General features: G+C 53.7%; 1 protein-coding gene across 2 annotated transcripts in view; it reads right to left on the bottom strand.

Moving 5' to 3' along the window:
- TRAPPC9 (trafficking protein particle complex subunit 9) overlaps nucleotides 1-17569 on the bottom strand; it is a 507030-nt gene that overhangs the window by 98542 nt on the left and 390919 nt on the right. For both annotated transcript variants that reach the window (XM_069539993.1, XM_059995234.1), the window contains one exon: nucleotides 8092-8182. In XM_069539993.1, coding sequence (XP_069396094.1) covers nucleotides 8092-8182 — 91 coding nt within the window. The remainder of the gene's footprint in view (nucleotides 1-8091; nucleotides 8183-17569) is intronic.

Raw genomic sequence — 17569 nt, forward strand, 5'->3', positions numbered from 1 at the left:
AAGGGTGATACTGGCCCATGGATAGATTAATGGAAGAGAATCCCAAGATTTTCCTAAACATATGAGAAAATGGCATTGCTTATTAGTGAAGACAGATCATTTATTAAGTGATTTGGGGATAACTAGATAGCTTTCTGGAAAAAGAAAAGGTGGATCCATGCCTCACTCTTCACACCTTAATAAATTCCAGATAAATAAAAGAGTTAAATGTTAAAACAGCCGAGCCCATGAAAGCATTAAGATAATTTTTTTTAAACGTACTCTAAATGAGGAAAGTCTGAGTATGGTACAAAAACAAAGTTTTTGTTTTTTTGTTTGTTTTTAAAGAGATTGTTAAATTTAAATAAGTATCTTCCAGCTTGACTCACTCCTGGGAGGACGGGCATACTTACAAGGGTGTTTGCTGCAACCACATTTATAATAGCAAAAGATTACTAAGGGCCCATCAAAAGATACAGAGTAAATAAATTATGATACATCTTACGCTGTGGTTAAGAAGACTGTGCCAGCTCTGCGTGCAATATGGAATGAGACGGAACCCAGCCTATGTCATTAAGTAAGAAGGGAAAGTGGCAGGAAGCTCTCCCGTGGTACCCGAGGAGGAAAATACACAGTTTGTGCACGTTTTATCTTCACAAAATAAGCAAATCACACAAACACTGACCGCATGCCACACAGAGGATCCATTTTGGGGCAGTAGTCCTTCCCATCATGGAAAGCCTCTCGGCCCCCCTTTGTAGAAAGAGGAGGACGAAGCATCTCCCATGGCCTTCACTGGAGGCCCAGAGTAACAACGAACACCCACAGCAGAGCTGGTGGGAATCGGCCAGCTCCCAGGCTGGCAGGACCCCCTTCTCCACAGCACCCTCACGCCACTGCTTCCAGGTCCACCTGTCACCTTCCCTCCGAGGAAAGGGGCCCCGAGGCAGTCGCAGGCGTGGGCCTCCCTGGACGCCCACAACCCCTGTCCCCGAGGCCAGAGGCTGCAGGTCTGGTATGTGCACCTGCTCCCTCCAGGGCCAAGTCCCTCTCAATCGGATGCAGGAAGCTTACTGAGCACCTCCTTTAACCTGCCCACACGGAGCTCCCAGTCTCGGGAGCAAGACAGACAAGTGAACAGGCAAAGACAACGTGGGGTGGGAACTCGAGAGGCGAAGGCTTCCTGCCGGGACGGGAGGATGTCTAAGCAGAGCGCTGAAGGGTCCAGCACAGTGATTTCAGGTGGAGGAGCTGGGGACTGAGGGAAACTCAATCCACCTGGTTTACATGCTGTCCTTTGTCCTTGAGCTTTCTCCAGGGACCTGGCTCAGAGAGGCATACCCTCTGGCCCAGGACCAGAACCCCTGTTCTGACTCTTGGGCCCCAGAAGCAAACTCCAACTCAGGCTGCCTGGGTTCCTGGCACGGGGGTAGGACAAGGGCAGGGCTGGGCCTCACTCAGCCTGGCCCCTCACGCCTGGGGTGGAGCTGGCCCTCCCGGCTGCTGCGTCACAGAGGATCCAGAGTGACCCGTGGTGAATTCGTTTTCTCCTTGCCAGGGGGAGTGTGGATCAGTACGGCCGCCCTGGAGGCCAAGCTGGCCACAAGCATGCAATGCCTTCACAAAGCACCAGTAACCCTGCCCTGGACACTGGCCCTCTGGGACTGACCCGGGGGCAGAAGGGCAGATGCCAAGAATGTCCACCTTAGTCTTATGAATGGAAAAACTGGAAACCATTAATAGCCAGCCAGAAGGAATTGCCTAAGTGTACCTGGGCACGTCACCACGGAAGTCATGTGCATTTAAGTCATGTGGAAGGAGGACGTCTAAGGACTAGGACTTGGATGGCCTTGACCCTGTGAGGAGGATGGCCTTCATCCACCGATTCTTCCACGCGGTCAGCAAACATCGAGACCCGGCGGGTGCGGTCAATGCGGTCTGTTCCCAGGGTGCTCACTGGGAGTGGCGGACACCATCTACAGGCCACGAGAACTTGAGGAGGGGACACAAAGGAGGACGTGCAGCTCGGTGGTGGGGTGTGACAGCATGGAGGTGTGGGCAGCAAGCAAGGCTTCCCAGGAGGACCGAAGAAGGAAAGACAGGACTAGGAGAAATCACGGGGCACATGGCAACAGGCCTGGAAGAGAGGGCAACTTCCTGGCAGAAGGGAGAGCAGCGGAGGGAGCCCGGGGTGCACACCTCGGGGAGGATGGCGCTGGGAGAGCCCAGAGAGACGGGGGACGGAGGCTGGAGGGGCAGGCGTGCTGGTCGGGGAGGGACTTCTAAGCCTCATTAAGGACGCTCCCGTCCATCCTCAGTGATAATGGGAGCCAAGGAATTGTTCTAAGTGTTTAAGAGTGACATCATCGGGGTCACGTTTGGGAGGGTCACTTGGGCTGCAAGGAGGACCCCAGGTCGCAGGAAGCAGATTGGGGGCAGGAATAGCAGTTTGGGGGACCAGTCATGGAATCTTTTCACTCAGCAGTTTCTTCCATAAAACATAGAATAATGCTTATTCCAGCAGGTAGTTATGAAGAATAAACGAGCTGACAGAGTTACTGGACACGCTGCATGCAGTAAGTGCTCCCCAAATGCAGCTATTCTTTTGGGAAAGATTATCACAATAAAGCAGGCTCCTAAACGTGCTTTTAAAACTAGAATGCTTGGGACCAAATAGAAGAATGGGTGGCAGGGTCGAGCAGGTGGTGGGAGGGGAGAGGAGAGAGGAGAGGTGCTGCAGAAGGGCAGGAACAGGCTCTGGGGCGCCGGGGGGCCCAGCACAGCCGAGGCTCTCGGGGCTCCAGACAGACAGCGGTGCCTGCCTTCAGTGGCTGCGAGGAGGGGGAAGGCAGCTCACAGAACAGGCCTGGCACGGAGGGGCCCAGGGCAGGGCTGCCACCCACCAACGAAAGGGCAGGAGGGGACTGGCTGGTCCCACAGGGTCATTCCCCGGCGGGGGATCATGGCCTGGGGCTTTTTCTTTGTATGGGTTTTTGTGTTGTTTTTGTTTTGTTTTTGTTTTTAGTTATTTCTGAGATACACATTTTAAAGTAATAACTAGAATTATGACCTACAACATTATACCAGAACATATAAGATATTTAGAAATTTCATGTAATGTCTGAAACATTTATATTAACATATTTCCATACAAATAACCCAAAGAAAGTTTAGTATTAGTTGTTTTGTTTGCTTGTTTGTTTACACAGCAGGTTCTTATTAGTCCTCCATTTTATACACATCAGTGTATACACGTCAATCCCAATGTCACAATTCAGCACACCAGCACCCACCCCACTGCGTTTTCCCCCCTTGGTGTCCATGCGTTTTAGATGGGCTTTTTGTTTTCAGCTTTTTTCCTTCCTTTTTTATATCCTGTATAAATTATTTTTCCTTTTTTTTTAAATCAATTTACATACATATATATATATTTGGCAAAGGTGCCAAAGGGACGGTGACTCAGCCCCTTGGCTTCCCTGCACCCATTGCCAGGCCAGCTGGGCCTCAGACCAGATGGCCATTCACCACAGCTGGGCCTCAGGGCGGGGTCCTCAGACCAGGCTGACCAGCCCCTGGGACTCACCAAAACCACCCGATTCACCTGGCCCAGCAGACCCAGCCTGGTCCGTGGGCCTGAGTGCTAACCCTGGCCCGGGAGCAGCTGTCTGGAGACGTAGCCCGTGGGGGAGAAATCCACAGCCCAGCGCCATTGCTAAGCTCCCTGGGAAGGAGGCGGGTGCCCACGGGCAGCTCACCTGCCAAGGAGGCCTGCGCCACACGCATCCAAGATACAAGTATTGCCATCGGTCCTCACGAATCTCACGCTAGAAACAAACCAACCGTCTCCCCCACCAAGGCCTCCACGTCACTCAGTTTGATGAAATGACATTTTGCAGCAGTTGGGCCGCGTCTCCCCGCAGAGTCCCAGGAGGGTGGGATGCAGCCCGACCTCAGGCCCAGGACAGTCTGGCTGCCTGGCGCGCCGGGATCCAGACTCCAGAACGGAGCTGGCAGAGCACAGGAGGGGCCACTGAGGTAGACGGAGCAACGCGCAGACGTGATGAACCCATAGCGCCTTCCAGGTGGTTCTGTCCCCAGGGAGGCCCGTGAGCTCCGTTGGTGCCGCGGGCTGTGTGCCTCATCCCAAGCACAGTGCTGGCTCCTCTGAGACTGACCAGGTGGTCAGTGTCGGGGTCCAGGGCTGCCTCTGGCCTCCACGTCCAGGACACCCGCCAAGCTTCCACCTGGCAAGCGCACCAGGCTACATGGGGACGGTCTGCTGAGTGACCTGGGCCCCCTGCCTGCATCGGACCAGGAGTGTCTGGAAGGCCGGGATCAAGTCTAACTTACCTCTGTGTCCCCAGCACCTGGGACAGTGCCTGGTGCAGATGGACAAATCCTTCAATCCAAGAACCTACGTATTCCACATAACTTGAAGCAACAAAACCCCCATGAGTCTGTTTCCTTATTTGTAAAAGGGGGACAGTAATCATGACCTCAAGACTCGTGCGGCTCGGACGAACCACACGGAGAGTTTGGCGTCACGCTCCCCAAATGTGAGGGTGGGCAGTGGGTGACCTCACACGAGGCATCACGTGGCCGCTGCTTCCCTGACAGGCGTTACCCTCGTGCCTACAAGCGCTGCCCAGGCACCACAGCTCGGCCCTGGACCTGGGCCTTTGCTCGGTGACGATCTGGAGGCTGTGCACTGAAAGCATCCCCTCCAAGATGGAGCCAACACCTGGCTGGTATTCACTGGCTGTGGATGAAGGACAGGACAGACCAGGCACCACGAAGCTATGAAGAGAAAGCTTCAGCTGTCAGCTGAAGAAGGGAGAAGGGGCACAGCCGTGGGACGATCAAATCATCATGGGAAACGGCGTAGCCCATTAGTCACCACCACCCAGTATCCATGGAAACGACTGGAACTGGACCTCGAAGCAGGCCGTCAGGAAGCCCACTGGGCTCTGCCACCCTCCCAGCCTCGTCTTCCCACCCGGAGGTGCAGCCTCCCCAGCTCGCAGTTTTGCTCCCGGAGGGACAGAGACAGGAGGCAGCCGACTCGGGGTCCCGTCCCAGGCCCCTCCCCAGCCCTGCCGCGGCTCTGTCCTGTCCGGTCCTGCCTTGCCTTGGGATGCTCCGCAGAAAGAACGCATGCAGTCCTGGATCCACCCCAGAATCTAGCTTCCTTTCCTCCTCGACCACCACACAGCATCAGTCCTGGTGGTCCCCACCGCCCCAGGCCCACATCCCCACTGAGAGGGAAGGAACGCACTCTCGCAAGGTCACAGGCATCTCTTCAAACCTTCGCCCAGGATTTGGGGCCCTCAGCATCTCCAGTTTACAAATAAGAAACCCAGGCCCAGAGAACTTGCTGACTCGTCCACAGAAGTTGCCCCATGAGGAAGCAGCAGACAGGACTGAGACCCGTGGTGGGTTTGTGCCATCCACAGGTCTGCCTGTGGCACGTGATGTAACCACCATCACGCAGCAAACCTGACGGCTGTGCTCTCTGCCGCCACCCCCTAGAGTATTAACAATTTCAGGGTATCCTTGCTGAGGGAATGACCCCAAAACACAGAGAAAGCTCTACGTACAGCCAATGCAAGTAACTTACATAACAACAAACACCTCCAAAAAACAGAAACAGCCAAACACCAGAGCAGATACTAAGTTATCTTGTATCCATTTGATGAAATTACGGTAAGGACTTAAACAGCATGTGTTAAGACATGTTTATAACATGGGAAATACTTATGTTTTGTCAAGTATAAAAAAGGACACAGAAGTACTACAGTATGATCATCTCTATGAACAAAATTTAAGTTGGGGGACAGGAAAAAGACTTAGAAATGCACACAAATGAAATGAAGTAGAGACTGTTTTGGGGGGGGGGATGTGGGAAAAGGGTAATTTTTCTCTATCCAACTTTTCTGATTTCCCCTGGCTTTCTACAGTGAGAATATATTGCTTTCATGAAGTGAGCTAGTGGAAGGGTCAAGAGTCCAGGGTGTGGAAAGCTGCCTTTGAAGAACCAGGAGGACAGCCCAAGTTATGGGGTGAGGAGCTGGTGGCTCCAAGATGTCAGCTCCACTGCAGAGGGGACAGTGAGGGTAGGAGGTGACATGTGCTGAGGCCAGGGATGAAGACCCCACCCCACGCACGGTGGGCCGGGGAGGCCAGCCTGGGGCAGGAGGGAAGCAGACGAAACTCACCGCCTTCCCTCACGGGCCACTACCCTGGAACTGCGTTCACAAGAGGGTGAGAAAGTCACCCGAGAAACCCAGACTCCCACAATGCCCATGTCATGATCAATGACCAAGAGTCACACAGTCACTTGACAGAACAGCTCAAGAGCCTTAAATACGTGCGCGTCTTTTGACTTGATAACTCTAAAGCTAGGAAACTGATCTAAGTCAGGAAAGTCTACCTAAGGATGTTCCTTGGAAGCAGCCACATATGGTAATAGTTAAATTAATCATGACACTCTGAACAGGAAAATACTACGCACTGTTTCTGGAGACCGTGGATGCCTCAAGGACAGGAACTGGGCTGCCGGGGATGCTGCTGGGAGCCCAAAAGCGCAGCCCCAAGCTGCCTGGCACCGCGGACACTGCCAGTGAGACCTCCTGGCAGAAACGCCTTTCAGGTCCTGGTATTATTGTTTAAAACGTCATGCATCTTCTCCAGGATAAAATCTTTTAATACTTGCATTATTTGCCAACACACTGGCATGCATGTGACACACGACAAGGAAAACACCTGCAAGGAGACCAGTGCAAATCCAGCAAGGGCCTCTGACCTCTACCAATGTACCCTCCCCACCCCCAATCTCTGGAATGAGTCAGACCCTCCAGGGCTCACTCCCAGACTGCCGAGGCCTTGGGGAATTTCTTCTGACTGACATGATGCCTTAATGCAAGTTTTGTGTCACTGTGTTTCCTCGGGCTGGTTGGGGCTGGGAGTCTGATCCTCCTCAGCTGCCACATAACGGTGGCAGTAGCTGGCTGAGCCCGGGTCATCAAGAGACAAGACATTCCAAACTAGGAAAGCGAGGGACACCCCCAGAGGTGCAAGCAGTGACACATTCCGCAGAAACACCGCCCGCCTCCTTCCACTCGGGCTGGACCAGCGAGGCGGCGGCTTCCACGGAAGGAGCCCCCGGTGCAGCACACAGTCCACTCACGGCTGCCGTGTCAGCACCCCTCACAGGACTCCCAACAAACTTCACGGGCGGGAGTAGGGAGCCCAGCAGAGTGGGCAGCCCCCGGGCAGCGCGAGGGGCTCTCACAAACTGAAGGGGAAGTGCAGGAACGCCAGGAGGAAGGCCTGTTCTCTTCAGACCCCTGGGATAATTTTCCTGTGTGTCTAGCATGCCAAAGGGGGAGGTCAAGCTAATTAATTAAGCAGATGAAATACCAGATACTAATTTACAATGGTTTCTGGGGTAAAGAGAAGAAGGTACACGTACAAGATTGTTTGCATCTGACCCAACATAGATTACATGATGGAATCATTTCCAGAGGATAATAAAGACTCCCACTTCAACAAAAATTCTACATTTAGTTTGTTTCTCAACAAAATTGTTTCGCTGCTATTTAGGAAGGCAGAGACTGGGGTGAGAGTTCCAGGTGAAACGGGCAGCGAACGTTCAAATGCCTTTTTCGAAGTACCACCTCAGGGCGATCGCTCACGGGCTGAGCGCCAGGCTGAGTTAGGGTGTTTACCAAACAAACTGTCCAAGCTAGTCCGGGAGAGACGAGCTAACGGCAGCCTCGCTCCCGCGCACCACCCTCATCACGGGAGATGCAGAAACATCTGCAGAAGACACGCCCATGCGGACACCAAGTGCCCCCACGGAGGACGGCAGACTCCGCAGCGAATGGACCCCGAGGGCCCCTCCACGTCACTGCCACACCTGTGCTCAGAGGGCAGCGAGCCCGTTCACGAGGCTGTGCCCGGGCAGAGCTCGGTAGACACGCAGAGGCCGGCCCGGCGGTGAGCTTCCCTCCCCCCGACGGCTCTCTGTGACGTCCGCACACACTGCCAAGCGCGAGCCTGCGCATTCTGAGAAAAGGAGCGCATGCCCCCGAGGTGACGAGTGGTACTCACCCCACAGGAGAGGGGCCAGCTGCAGATGCTCCAGGACCAGCTGGCTCAGGAGTCCTTCCACACTCGCCTCACCTGTGCGCTTCAGAGAGGGGTGAGCCGCGTTAAGGGAAACTCCGCTGCCTCCGAGTCCCGGGCCAGGGGGAGAAGTTCTAGAAGTTTCTCCACAGACTCCCAGACGGGAAACCTCCCACGGCAGGTGACCGTCCCCCTGCTCTCCAGGGATGGTGTAACCAACCACAAGATATCACCTGAGTGTGTGGGAAACAGGTACGTAAATGTGGCAAGGGCCTCTCCCCCCTCCCCCTCCCCTCCCCCAGATCTGGTAAATTGAGCTGTTATGTGAAGAAGGGAAATCCACTGGGATAATTTCAATCCAACAGCTATTCTTGCTGGGGGAAATAAAGAAGAGGGAAGGTTGTTTTTCCTAAAAAGGATGCAAACTGTGGCTGACTGTTCAATGCAACCAAGTGCGTCTCTCTACACGTGTCGGTTTCATGCCAGTTTCACGTCTGCCCTGTTATACATCTTGATGTAATTACACATATTATTACAAACGGACTCACGCGAGTTCATAATTGAGGAAGTCATACGGCCTCTCAGCAAGTATCGGTGGATGAAGAAATTAGGTTTAGAAAGGCAGAAAACAGACGTGTCCAAGGTGCTAATGTTAAACAGCCAGTGTGGTCCTCAGAGAGAGATCTATAAACCTCTCTCCCTTTTCCTACATACATTAAAGCCCCAGTACTTAGGTTGCAATCAAAAGGGAAGAACGTCATTCCTGACATTCTCTAGTGACTGAGGAAGTGGGGGAAAATCCCATTACTTTCTTCCATTAGCAAGTTAATTGCATTCAACAAACACAGAGTGTGTCTGAAACAAGACAGGCATGGTGAGAAGCACTGAGGACACTGAAATGACTGGACGTGAACCTTGAACTTGAGAGGCTCACATTCCAACAAAGATGACAATATAGGAACAGACCGTTGCACTTGCCCAGCCTGAGGACAGCCGGGTCGGGATAAAGCCACACAGGCAGAGTAGAACGGGCTGGGGCAGGGAGCGAGGGGTGCCGAGGCCCCGAGGGAATGAAGGCCAGAGCTCCCGGGTCCCTCCTGCCAGAGAGGGACACCCAGCCCTCAAACAGCCCAGCCGAGCATCCGCGGAGAGCTGTTCAGACAAGAGGGCTGCTCAGGAGAGCCAGCTGGCCGCACGCGGCAACGGGCCTCAGGCCGGGCACAGGCCAAGCTGCTGGCATCCAGGACGCTCAGGAGCACCGCCCACCTGCCTCTCCAGCCCCGGGTCCTGCTTTGGCTGCCTTGGCCCTGTTTCAATTCTTCCAAAACACAGTGTGCTCTCTCAGAACTCCATACCCTCCACCTTCTGTGCTCTTTGCCTGGAAATGCTTTTCCCTGCCCTCTTCCCGCTCCTCACTGTACTCATACCTTAACCCTTACCGCAGACCTCACTTCCTCCAGGAAGGCCTCTCTGAACTGTCTCTGCTCTGAAGGCTCTCGGCATCCCCTCGGCAGCCCTCACTAGATGTGTGTGTCTTCCATCGTCTGGCTTCATCACTCGCCTGTCCGCTGGGCGAGGGCAGAGCCCTCGTTCTGGGGCCTGGAACAGTGTCTGGATCGTCGTGGCCACTCCATGAACACTGGCTGATGACTAAATGAATGCTGGCATGAGTCAACATCCCAGGTAAGCGGTGCAGGGGCCACATCTGTGTGTGTGTTTCTTTCTGTTTTCTTTCCTGACTCTCTCTGGGGGTTATTTTCACTTGTATGAAATTAAGACTTCAGAATATGGCATATTACTCCCTCTTGTTAAAAAAAAAAAAAAATCATGCCAGGCTTTTGAGGCTGATCGCACCCCGGTGCTTGAAGAACAGGAAGAGTGCCTAACAAACATGGCCAGGATGAGGAGCCTTTGAAATGATTAGTGAGAAGAGCAAGTTGGGATGTGAGTCATTACAAAGTTGCCAAATGGCACCGGGGCTTTGGAAACCATTCCAATAGCATATTTCCGTATTCGGACATGAGCCATAAAATTATACAGCTGAGCTAGCAAAGCCAATCACCTGCACGCACATCCCCTCCCCTGCAGCCCCACGAGCCACCAGAGCAGTCTTGTGTCTGAGCCTGGACACAGGAATGCAACCCTGGCTGACCAGTCAGCTATGCAGATGCTCTATCAGCCACTTTTAGAGCCCAGGTTACAATGTTATAGCGAGGACAGTGGACACGGCAGCGGCTTCTCTTTCCTAAACACATGGACTCTGGCGTTGGGGGCAAGAGGTCAACAGAGAATGATGATGAGGACAATAATTCCTATCACTATTTCTGCTAGAAGGAGTATTTCCAAAGCGAGTCCCATGAGAGAGGCTGTGTGCTAAGTGTTTAACATGTATCTTCTCAATTTAATACTATTTTCAAATTGAGTATGTGGTGGGTTTAAAATAGGGACTGTTATTTCCATTGCAGAGATTTTTAAAACTCAGGCCCATGGGGATAACAAGAAAGCAGACACGGCTAGGAAGTGGTAGGATTGAGGCCATCTGACCCTGGAGCCCACACTGCAGCCCACACTTTCAGACACTTTACTATGAACACAGTATCGATTCCTCACAATAAACCTGGAAGCCAGGACCCGTGATCCCCACCGGACAAACGAGGATCCTCTGTGCACAGGGCCGGGGCCCGGCCAGGACCCCAGCACTGTCAGGGGCAGAGTCACCGCCCGCTCCCAGCATGGCGCGTGGTGGCCAGCCTCTTTCCTCCAGCCCTGAGGGAGGCCCACGGGGAGCTCTCCGTGGTGCTGAAGTACCTGTCTCCCCCCTTCAAGCCCTTCCTAGTCACCTGGGACGCAGCAATTAAGTTTCCAGGTCAGCCGATGGGTTCTTGCCCCCAAGATATACTCCTGTCCCTTAGGAGGGCAGGGGTGGTGACACTGCAGCAGGGGGAATGTAGACCACTGTGGGTGCCAACCAGGCTTTGCAAGTCTCCTAGCCACACCCTCAAGTAATGATCATCGACAACCCCTGTGCGCCTGGAACGTAAGAAAACTCAAGTGCCCAGCTCAGTGCATCCAACTCACATTCGTTCTGCCTCTGGAGCCTCCCACAGGCAGCTTCTGGCTCCCCGCAAGGAGCCACGCATCCCTCTCACAGCGCCCCCTGCGCCTGCCACTTCCTGCCTCAGAGCCACGGCTGAGCTCCCTGGAGCCACCGCACTTCACTCATGCCTCTCAGAGGTGGCGAGCCTCGCAGTGCGGGCTGGCCCTTGCTCACTGCCATTCCCGGCTCAAACCTGCCGGGCTGATGAGCGGCCAACTCTGCGGTCACGACTGCTTGGCCGCTCATTTCTGCAAACCAGTAAGACAGACTTCAGAGGGCTGCTTGTGGCTCCAAACCCAGGAGAGTAAGGGATGGTGCCCCTGGTCAGTGGCACTGCGCCTGGCACACAGGAGGTGCTCCATCAATGCTCAGGGCTTCTCACTGAGCACCTACTTACCTAAGGGGCATCTCACACAGTGCTCACAGCAACCTCGGGTTGAGGAAACCCCTTCGGGGATGTTAAGCCACACAGCCAGGAAGGGAGGATCCAATTTAGCCCTTCCGCTCCAGGTGCAGAGCTCCTCCCTGCCAGGGGGTGGGCCTGGATTCACATCAGGGTATCAATACCTACAGCATGGGCTGTGGTAGCTGCTGGGGACGAGAAGACCCACCAGGTGAGATCCTTCCTACTTTCAAGAAGCCCAGCCTATTGTGCAAGGATGATACCGTAGTATTATTAGTCACCCATCGTTGTTAATTACATTTAATTAATCAATATTTGTGCGGAGCTTTTTTGTTTACAAATGTTTTCCTGCACATTGTCTCAGTTAATCTTCTACGAGTCTCGGGAACCATGGATATTTGCTTCCAAATCTTAAAAACAACACCAGATGCTAGGAAAATGCAGAAAGTTAATAAAATACCTTCCCTTTCATTTTCTGCTAGCCCGTTAGCGGTGAAATATTCAGTCATGCACTGCAATCAAAGGACCGTTTAAAACCACGGAGCAGTTTTTGAGATCCTGCCTGTGTGTATGGGACTGAAGTTTACCAGGACCCAGCCTGATGCTCTGGAAGAAACGACTGTTCAGTCAGCTCTTCCCTTGGGGAACGTGCAGCCCGGCGGGGGGCAGGCCTGGGTCCTCTCACAGGAGAGTGCAGCACCGTGCTCTGAACACCCGGTTGTTCTAAGCGGTCTACTGAGACCCAGCCCGTGAGCTGCTGATGCAGATGTTCCTAAACGGGCCCCCAGGTGAGCGTTCCGGAGTGGGGAGCTCGCTGAGGAGCAGGCCTGCACCTTGGCACCACCCCCGCCAGGAAGATGGGTTGTCTGCGCCCCATGTGCCAGCTCTGGAGTGATAACCCCAGGTGCAGGGACTTAGCCCAGCCCCACTTCAGCTCAATCAATTAGCAAATTGTCACAACTAGAAATTACGCTAATGGAAAGGCTGCTTTGGGTGATTAATGAGCCTCTTTCCCATGACTCTGTCCTCCGATTTGCTTCACGAACTTTGAGAATGCTGATGCTGGGCTGTTCTCATCCCAGCAGGGGCGCCAGTGTCTGGGCTCAGCTCCCTGGACAGCGCCACGAACTGCCAGGGAGAGTCTGCACGCAGTCTTGCGGGGGGAGAACAGTCGAGTCAGAGGATGGAGGGCAGGCAAAACGGAAAGAGCCCTGTGGGGTAGGTGTGCCAATCAGCAGCGTGCCCGAGGAACGCTACGTCTCTTTGGCTTCATCTGAAAAATGGGGATAACTTGAAGGCCCTGGCAGAGACCAGATGCTCTTCTGCTCTTTTGCCCAACACAGAGCTAATAAGAGCACAGACTCTGAAGCCAGGCACCTGGATGAGAACCCAAGCTCTGCCACTTACTAGCTGGGTGACCTGGAACAAGTTAGGTAAACTCACAGGACCTCAGGTTTCTCATCTGTGGACTGTGGATAAAAACTACTTCACAGGGTTTTTGTAAAAACTGAGTAAATCTAGGTGAATTGCTCAGAACAGTGCTGGCATCTAGTAAGTGCCATAAGGTGTTAGCTGTTACTTAAGCTCTGTAATTTTATGATTCTATTATATAAGATACACATGCTCACAATAATTGTCATGCCGGAAGTACACAGAACATGTAAAAGCCCAGCGTGCACCCAACCACATGAACACACTGCACGTTGACTCGTGTGCATGTGCTCTCTCTCTCTCTCTCTCTCTCTCTCTCACACACACACACACACACACACACACACACACACACACACAGATTGGGAACTTTGCTTTGCACACTAGGGAAAGTCCTTCCCCACTCTCGTGAGCCGGCGAAACCTGAAATCTGCGCTCTGTGAGCCAAACCCTGATTCCATTCAGAGTAACTTCAAGGTATACATATTTGGGTTCGGGGGAGTCAAGAGTCAAATATGTGTCCCTCCCACCTCACTCCCTCCGTCCCCTGAAGGCTAAAGGGCCAGGGCAACTTTACATCGAGGGTCGGGAGCAACGCTTCTCTTGGGCTGGCGTGGCTTCCCCACTATGAGGATTAAAGGCCTAACCAAGTGATTATCCACAGCTATAAACACTCACTCCCTAAAGACAAATACAAGATGCAACCCTGCATGTTACTGAAGATGATCAAGGAATCAGCTGTACCGATAAAGGGAGCTACTTGTATTAAAATTCATTTAGATAGAACTCTCTCTCCTAAAATGACCATCAGAAAAACCTAGTGCACTGTTTTAAAGGAGTCTTATCTAAAAATACTTAACTTCTCTCAGGGAATGAGAAGACGGAGCTCCGTCAGAAGCATCTGTGAGAGTTAGCCAGAAGCCAATTAGAGAGGCTGGGAGGCCATCTCAGGCAATCCGGTGCAAACAGCGAACGCTCTGCCTCAGTCTATAAAGGGAGGAGGGCTTGGCTATCGGCAAATTCTCCTCTCTGGCGGGGATGCGGTCTGGGAAGCTGAGAAGCCAGGTGTGGCCGTATGCCAGGTGGCCTGTCCTGGTGGTGACCAACCAAACTGAGGACGTCGTGCCTAGAGTCTTACAGGGTTGACCCCAAGTACAGACTGATGACAGACGTCACAGCCGCTGCTGCGCTTCTGGGATTTATAGAGGGCCACTGGTGTCTGTGAGGCCAAACACACCACCATCAGCGGCACGGCCCGGGTCAGCCCTGGGAAGGCAGCCCCTCGGGGGCGCAGCCGTGCTCTCAAGAGAACGGCCACACTCCCCTTCCCAGTTATTAAGGACTCTGTGCCCTCTGTGTCCCCCGAAGACATTCCAGCCCCCACTCCGGGCTGCTGATTCTTTGGCACCTAAGGCCCACTGTACCACTGGGGTCCTTGAGCCTCTGCCTCACCCTCCAAGCAGCCAGATGGTTACAAACGCTCTCCAGACAGAAGGCGGGAGACGCGTGCTTACCAGACCAGACCACCTGGCAGAGACTCAGCCCAGATGGTCCAGGCCGCCAGCTTCGTGGGGATCAGCTGAGCTGGGCACCCAGTCCTTGTCGGGAAACCTATATGGGGTTGGATTCTAACAGGTCAGCAAGCATCTCAGCAAACCCTGAAATGCTCTCTGAAGAGAGATTTGCAACAAAAACGAGGAAAGCGAGAAGGGGCGCTGACAACAAGCTTGCTCCTAGCGTCTCCCGCATCTGTTTCCACTGCAGACAGCCTGCGCAGGGCTGCCCCCTGGAAATGGAGATGGGCTTCCACACAGACGAATCTTGCTGGTTGCAAACTCCCTTCCTACGTTCATCACAGCACTCAGCGCAGTGCAACCAAGCTGGTGACCATCGGCTGCATCAATCAAATGGAAACCACTGAGTCACCAAAAGGTTTCAGTAGCTACATGGAAGGATTCCAGGCAGCACCGGGGCGGGGACGAGAGCACGCGCTCGGGCCCCATCGGGCAGAGTCCACACCCCATCTTGCTCACCGCAGTGTCCCCGGCGCTGGGCGCAAACCGCAGCACATCGTAGGTCATCAGGAAATAGCTGCTGACACCACCTGACCTCAAGAACAGCACAGCCTGGCAAGGGAGACAGTCCTGGGAAGAAAACAAACTTTCCTGTGCTCTGTAAGCAGTATTCCAAACAAGAGTTAAGCACTGAGAATTGCAGGACCCCAGAGGAGGGGCAGTTCCAGCCAGGGCCAGATGGCAGAGGGGGCAGAGGGTGCAGAGGGGGCAGAGAGGGCTCCGTGGAAGATGGAACACGTGAGGCCAACCATAAAGGACGACCCGCACCTGCTTCAATGCTGATGCTTGTTCCTCCGTCTCTGAATTACCGTGGAAAGTGAAAACAGATATGGTCAGCTTCCATACGTCCCCAAACCAGACGCTCTGGGTGATTGTCAGAACTGCCAACCCAGCCCCTTTCAGGCAGGCCCCAGCAGAGGTGGAGGTGAGGATGCCAGGGGACAGTCGTGGGGGAGGTCTGGCCCAGCGTCCCTTGTCCAGGAGAAGCCTCACCTGAGGCCGGGTCGCCTAAGCAGCGCCGGGTCTTCCAGCAGGAAGCGTGTCCCCTGTACTGACACACCCTAGGGTCAGGGGCCGTGACGGCACCACGAGGGTGAGGCCTCACTTCAGGTTGACTTCAGTCAACAGGAAAATAACACACGTTCTGGGATCCTGGCTCTCCAGCTCCCGGCACCATCTCAGGTGAGTTACTTCATTTCCAAAATTTACTTATTTACTTCTTCTTTTTTTTTTTTTTAGGTTAGGTAATACAGTTTTTTGTTTTTTTAAAAACATCTTTATTGGGGTATAGTTGCTTTACAATGGTGTGTTAGTTTCTGCTTTATAACAACTTATTTACTTCTTAAAAAGGGGTAGGTATTACCTGTTTTGCAGGTTTGAGGGCAAGTGCTAATATCCTGTCTGGCACCTGGTACGGGATCAGAAGGGCAGATACAATTGTGAGAACTGACCCTAACGGCAACCGGCAACCCGGACCAGCGGTCGTCATGGTGCTGAACGGATGGAGACACGGGCCTGACAGGTCACCACCTCCCTGCTGGACGCAGGAGACAGCAGAGCCAGACCTTCGGAGCCGGGGCTCCGGCCCCCAACGGTGCAGCATCTTTGGTCCCAGCCCAAAGGCAAATGCAGACGGTCACTGGGTCACATGCGGGGCTACTACCTGCTACTGACAGAGTTCCGGGAGAGTTGGCTGTATTAAGGTTTCCCAATTTCAGTAAAAATGGTCCAACAGTGGCAGCTGGAGGGAAGAAGAAGGTTCAAAGAAGAAGAATGGAAAGCAAGGGCGTGTTTATCCGGAAAGCGCGGACAGGCCTCTCTGTGCAGGCTGCCCCCAGGAGCCCCACCGACATCACCCCCAGGCAAGCTCGTCCCGCGAGATGGACGCACTCAGGAGGACATTTCAAAGTCACCAGGCTGAGGTGGCACAAGGGACAGGCTAGGGAAGAGGGCGGGCTTCAGGACAGGTCTCTGTGAGGAGTCCTTCGTCCTGGGCGGAATAAGGATCGAAGCGCAAGGACAGGAGAGCCCCAGGAGTGACGGGGGCAAGCCTGATGGCAGGGAGGGCGCTGGTCCTGCAGGCGCCACACGACGGGGCTCCTCGCGGTACCGTCACCTCCCCCCACTACACTGGGAGGAACGGGAAACAGAGGGGTTAGGCTGAGACCCAGCGGCTGGCGGGGAGGGGTGAGGCGGGGGCAGAGCGCCTGCCGGTCCCACGTCCAGCTCCGCTGCCCGGCATCCCTTCCCCAGCCCCGCAGACAACACACTAAGTAACTGACACACAGGAGCCGTGCAAGCGGCGGTTTTCACAGCAGTGATGAGGATGGAAGTGATAAACAGAAAAGAGACAGGGATCGTAAATCTAAGGGCAACAAGCAGTATTCAGTTCATGAGCTCACTTGGCGGGGCCAGCGTGTAAACCCCACCTCAGGACCAGTGAGCGCCAGGGCTGAAAACACCACTAGGCCCCTGGCGCTCACTGCTCCTGGATGGCCAGGTGCCCTCCACCACCTCCCCCACATGAGGTCACCCTGTCCCTGCAGAGGTGGGTCTCCTGACCCACCGGGCAGCCTGCGGGGACCCGTGGACTGTGTTGGCTCTCGGCCAGTTACCAGGCTCCTTGTAATAAAGCCCGCCCTTTATTATAAGGGGGGGAGGGACGGACTGGGAGTGTGGGGTTACTAGATGCAAACTGTTACATACAGAATGAACAGACGGCAAGGTCCTACTGTGCAGCACAGGGAGCTATACTCAATATCCTGGGGTAAAGCATAATGGAAAAGAATATACAAAAGAATGAATATACGTGTATAACTGAGTCACTGTGCTGTACAGCAGAAATAAACACGACATTGTGAATCAACTACACTTCAATGAAATATAAATTAAAAAGTAAAAATAAAAACAAAGTCTGCCCTGCATCTTTCACAGAGTGGCGGGGGAGGTCAGACGAGA

Source organism: Delphinus delphis, chromosome 17 (genome assembly GCF_949987515.2).
Source record: "Delphinus delphis chromosome 17, mDelDel1.2, whole genome shotgun sequence".
In the NCBI taxonomy this organism is placed as follows: domain Eukaryota; kingdom Metazoa; phylum Chordata; class Mammalia; order Artiodactyla; family Delphinidae; genus Delphinus; species Delphinus delphis.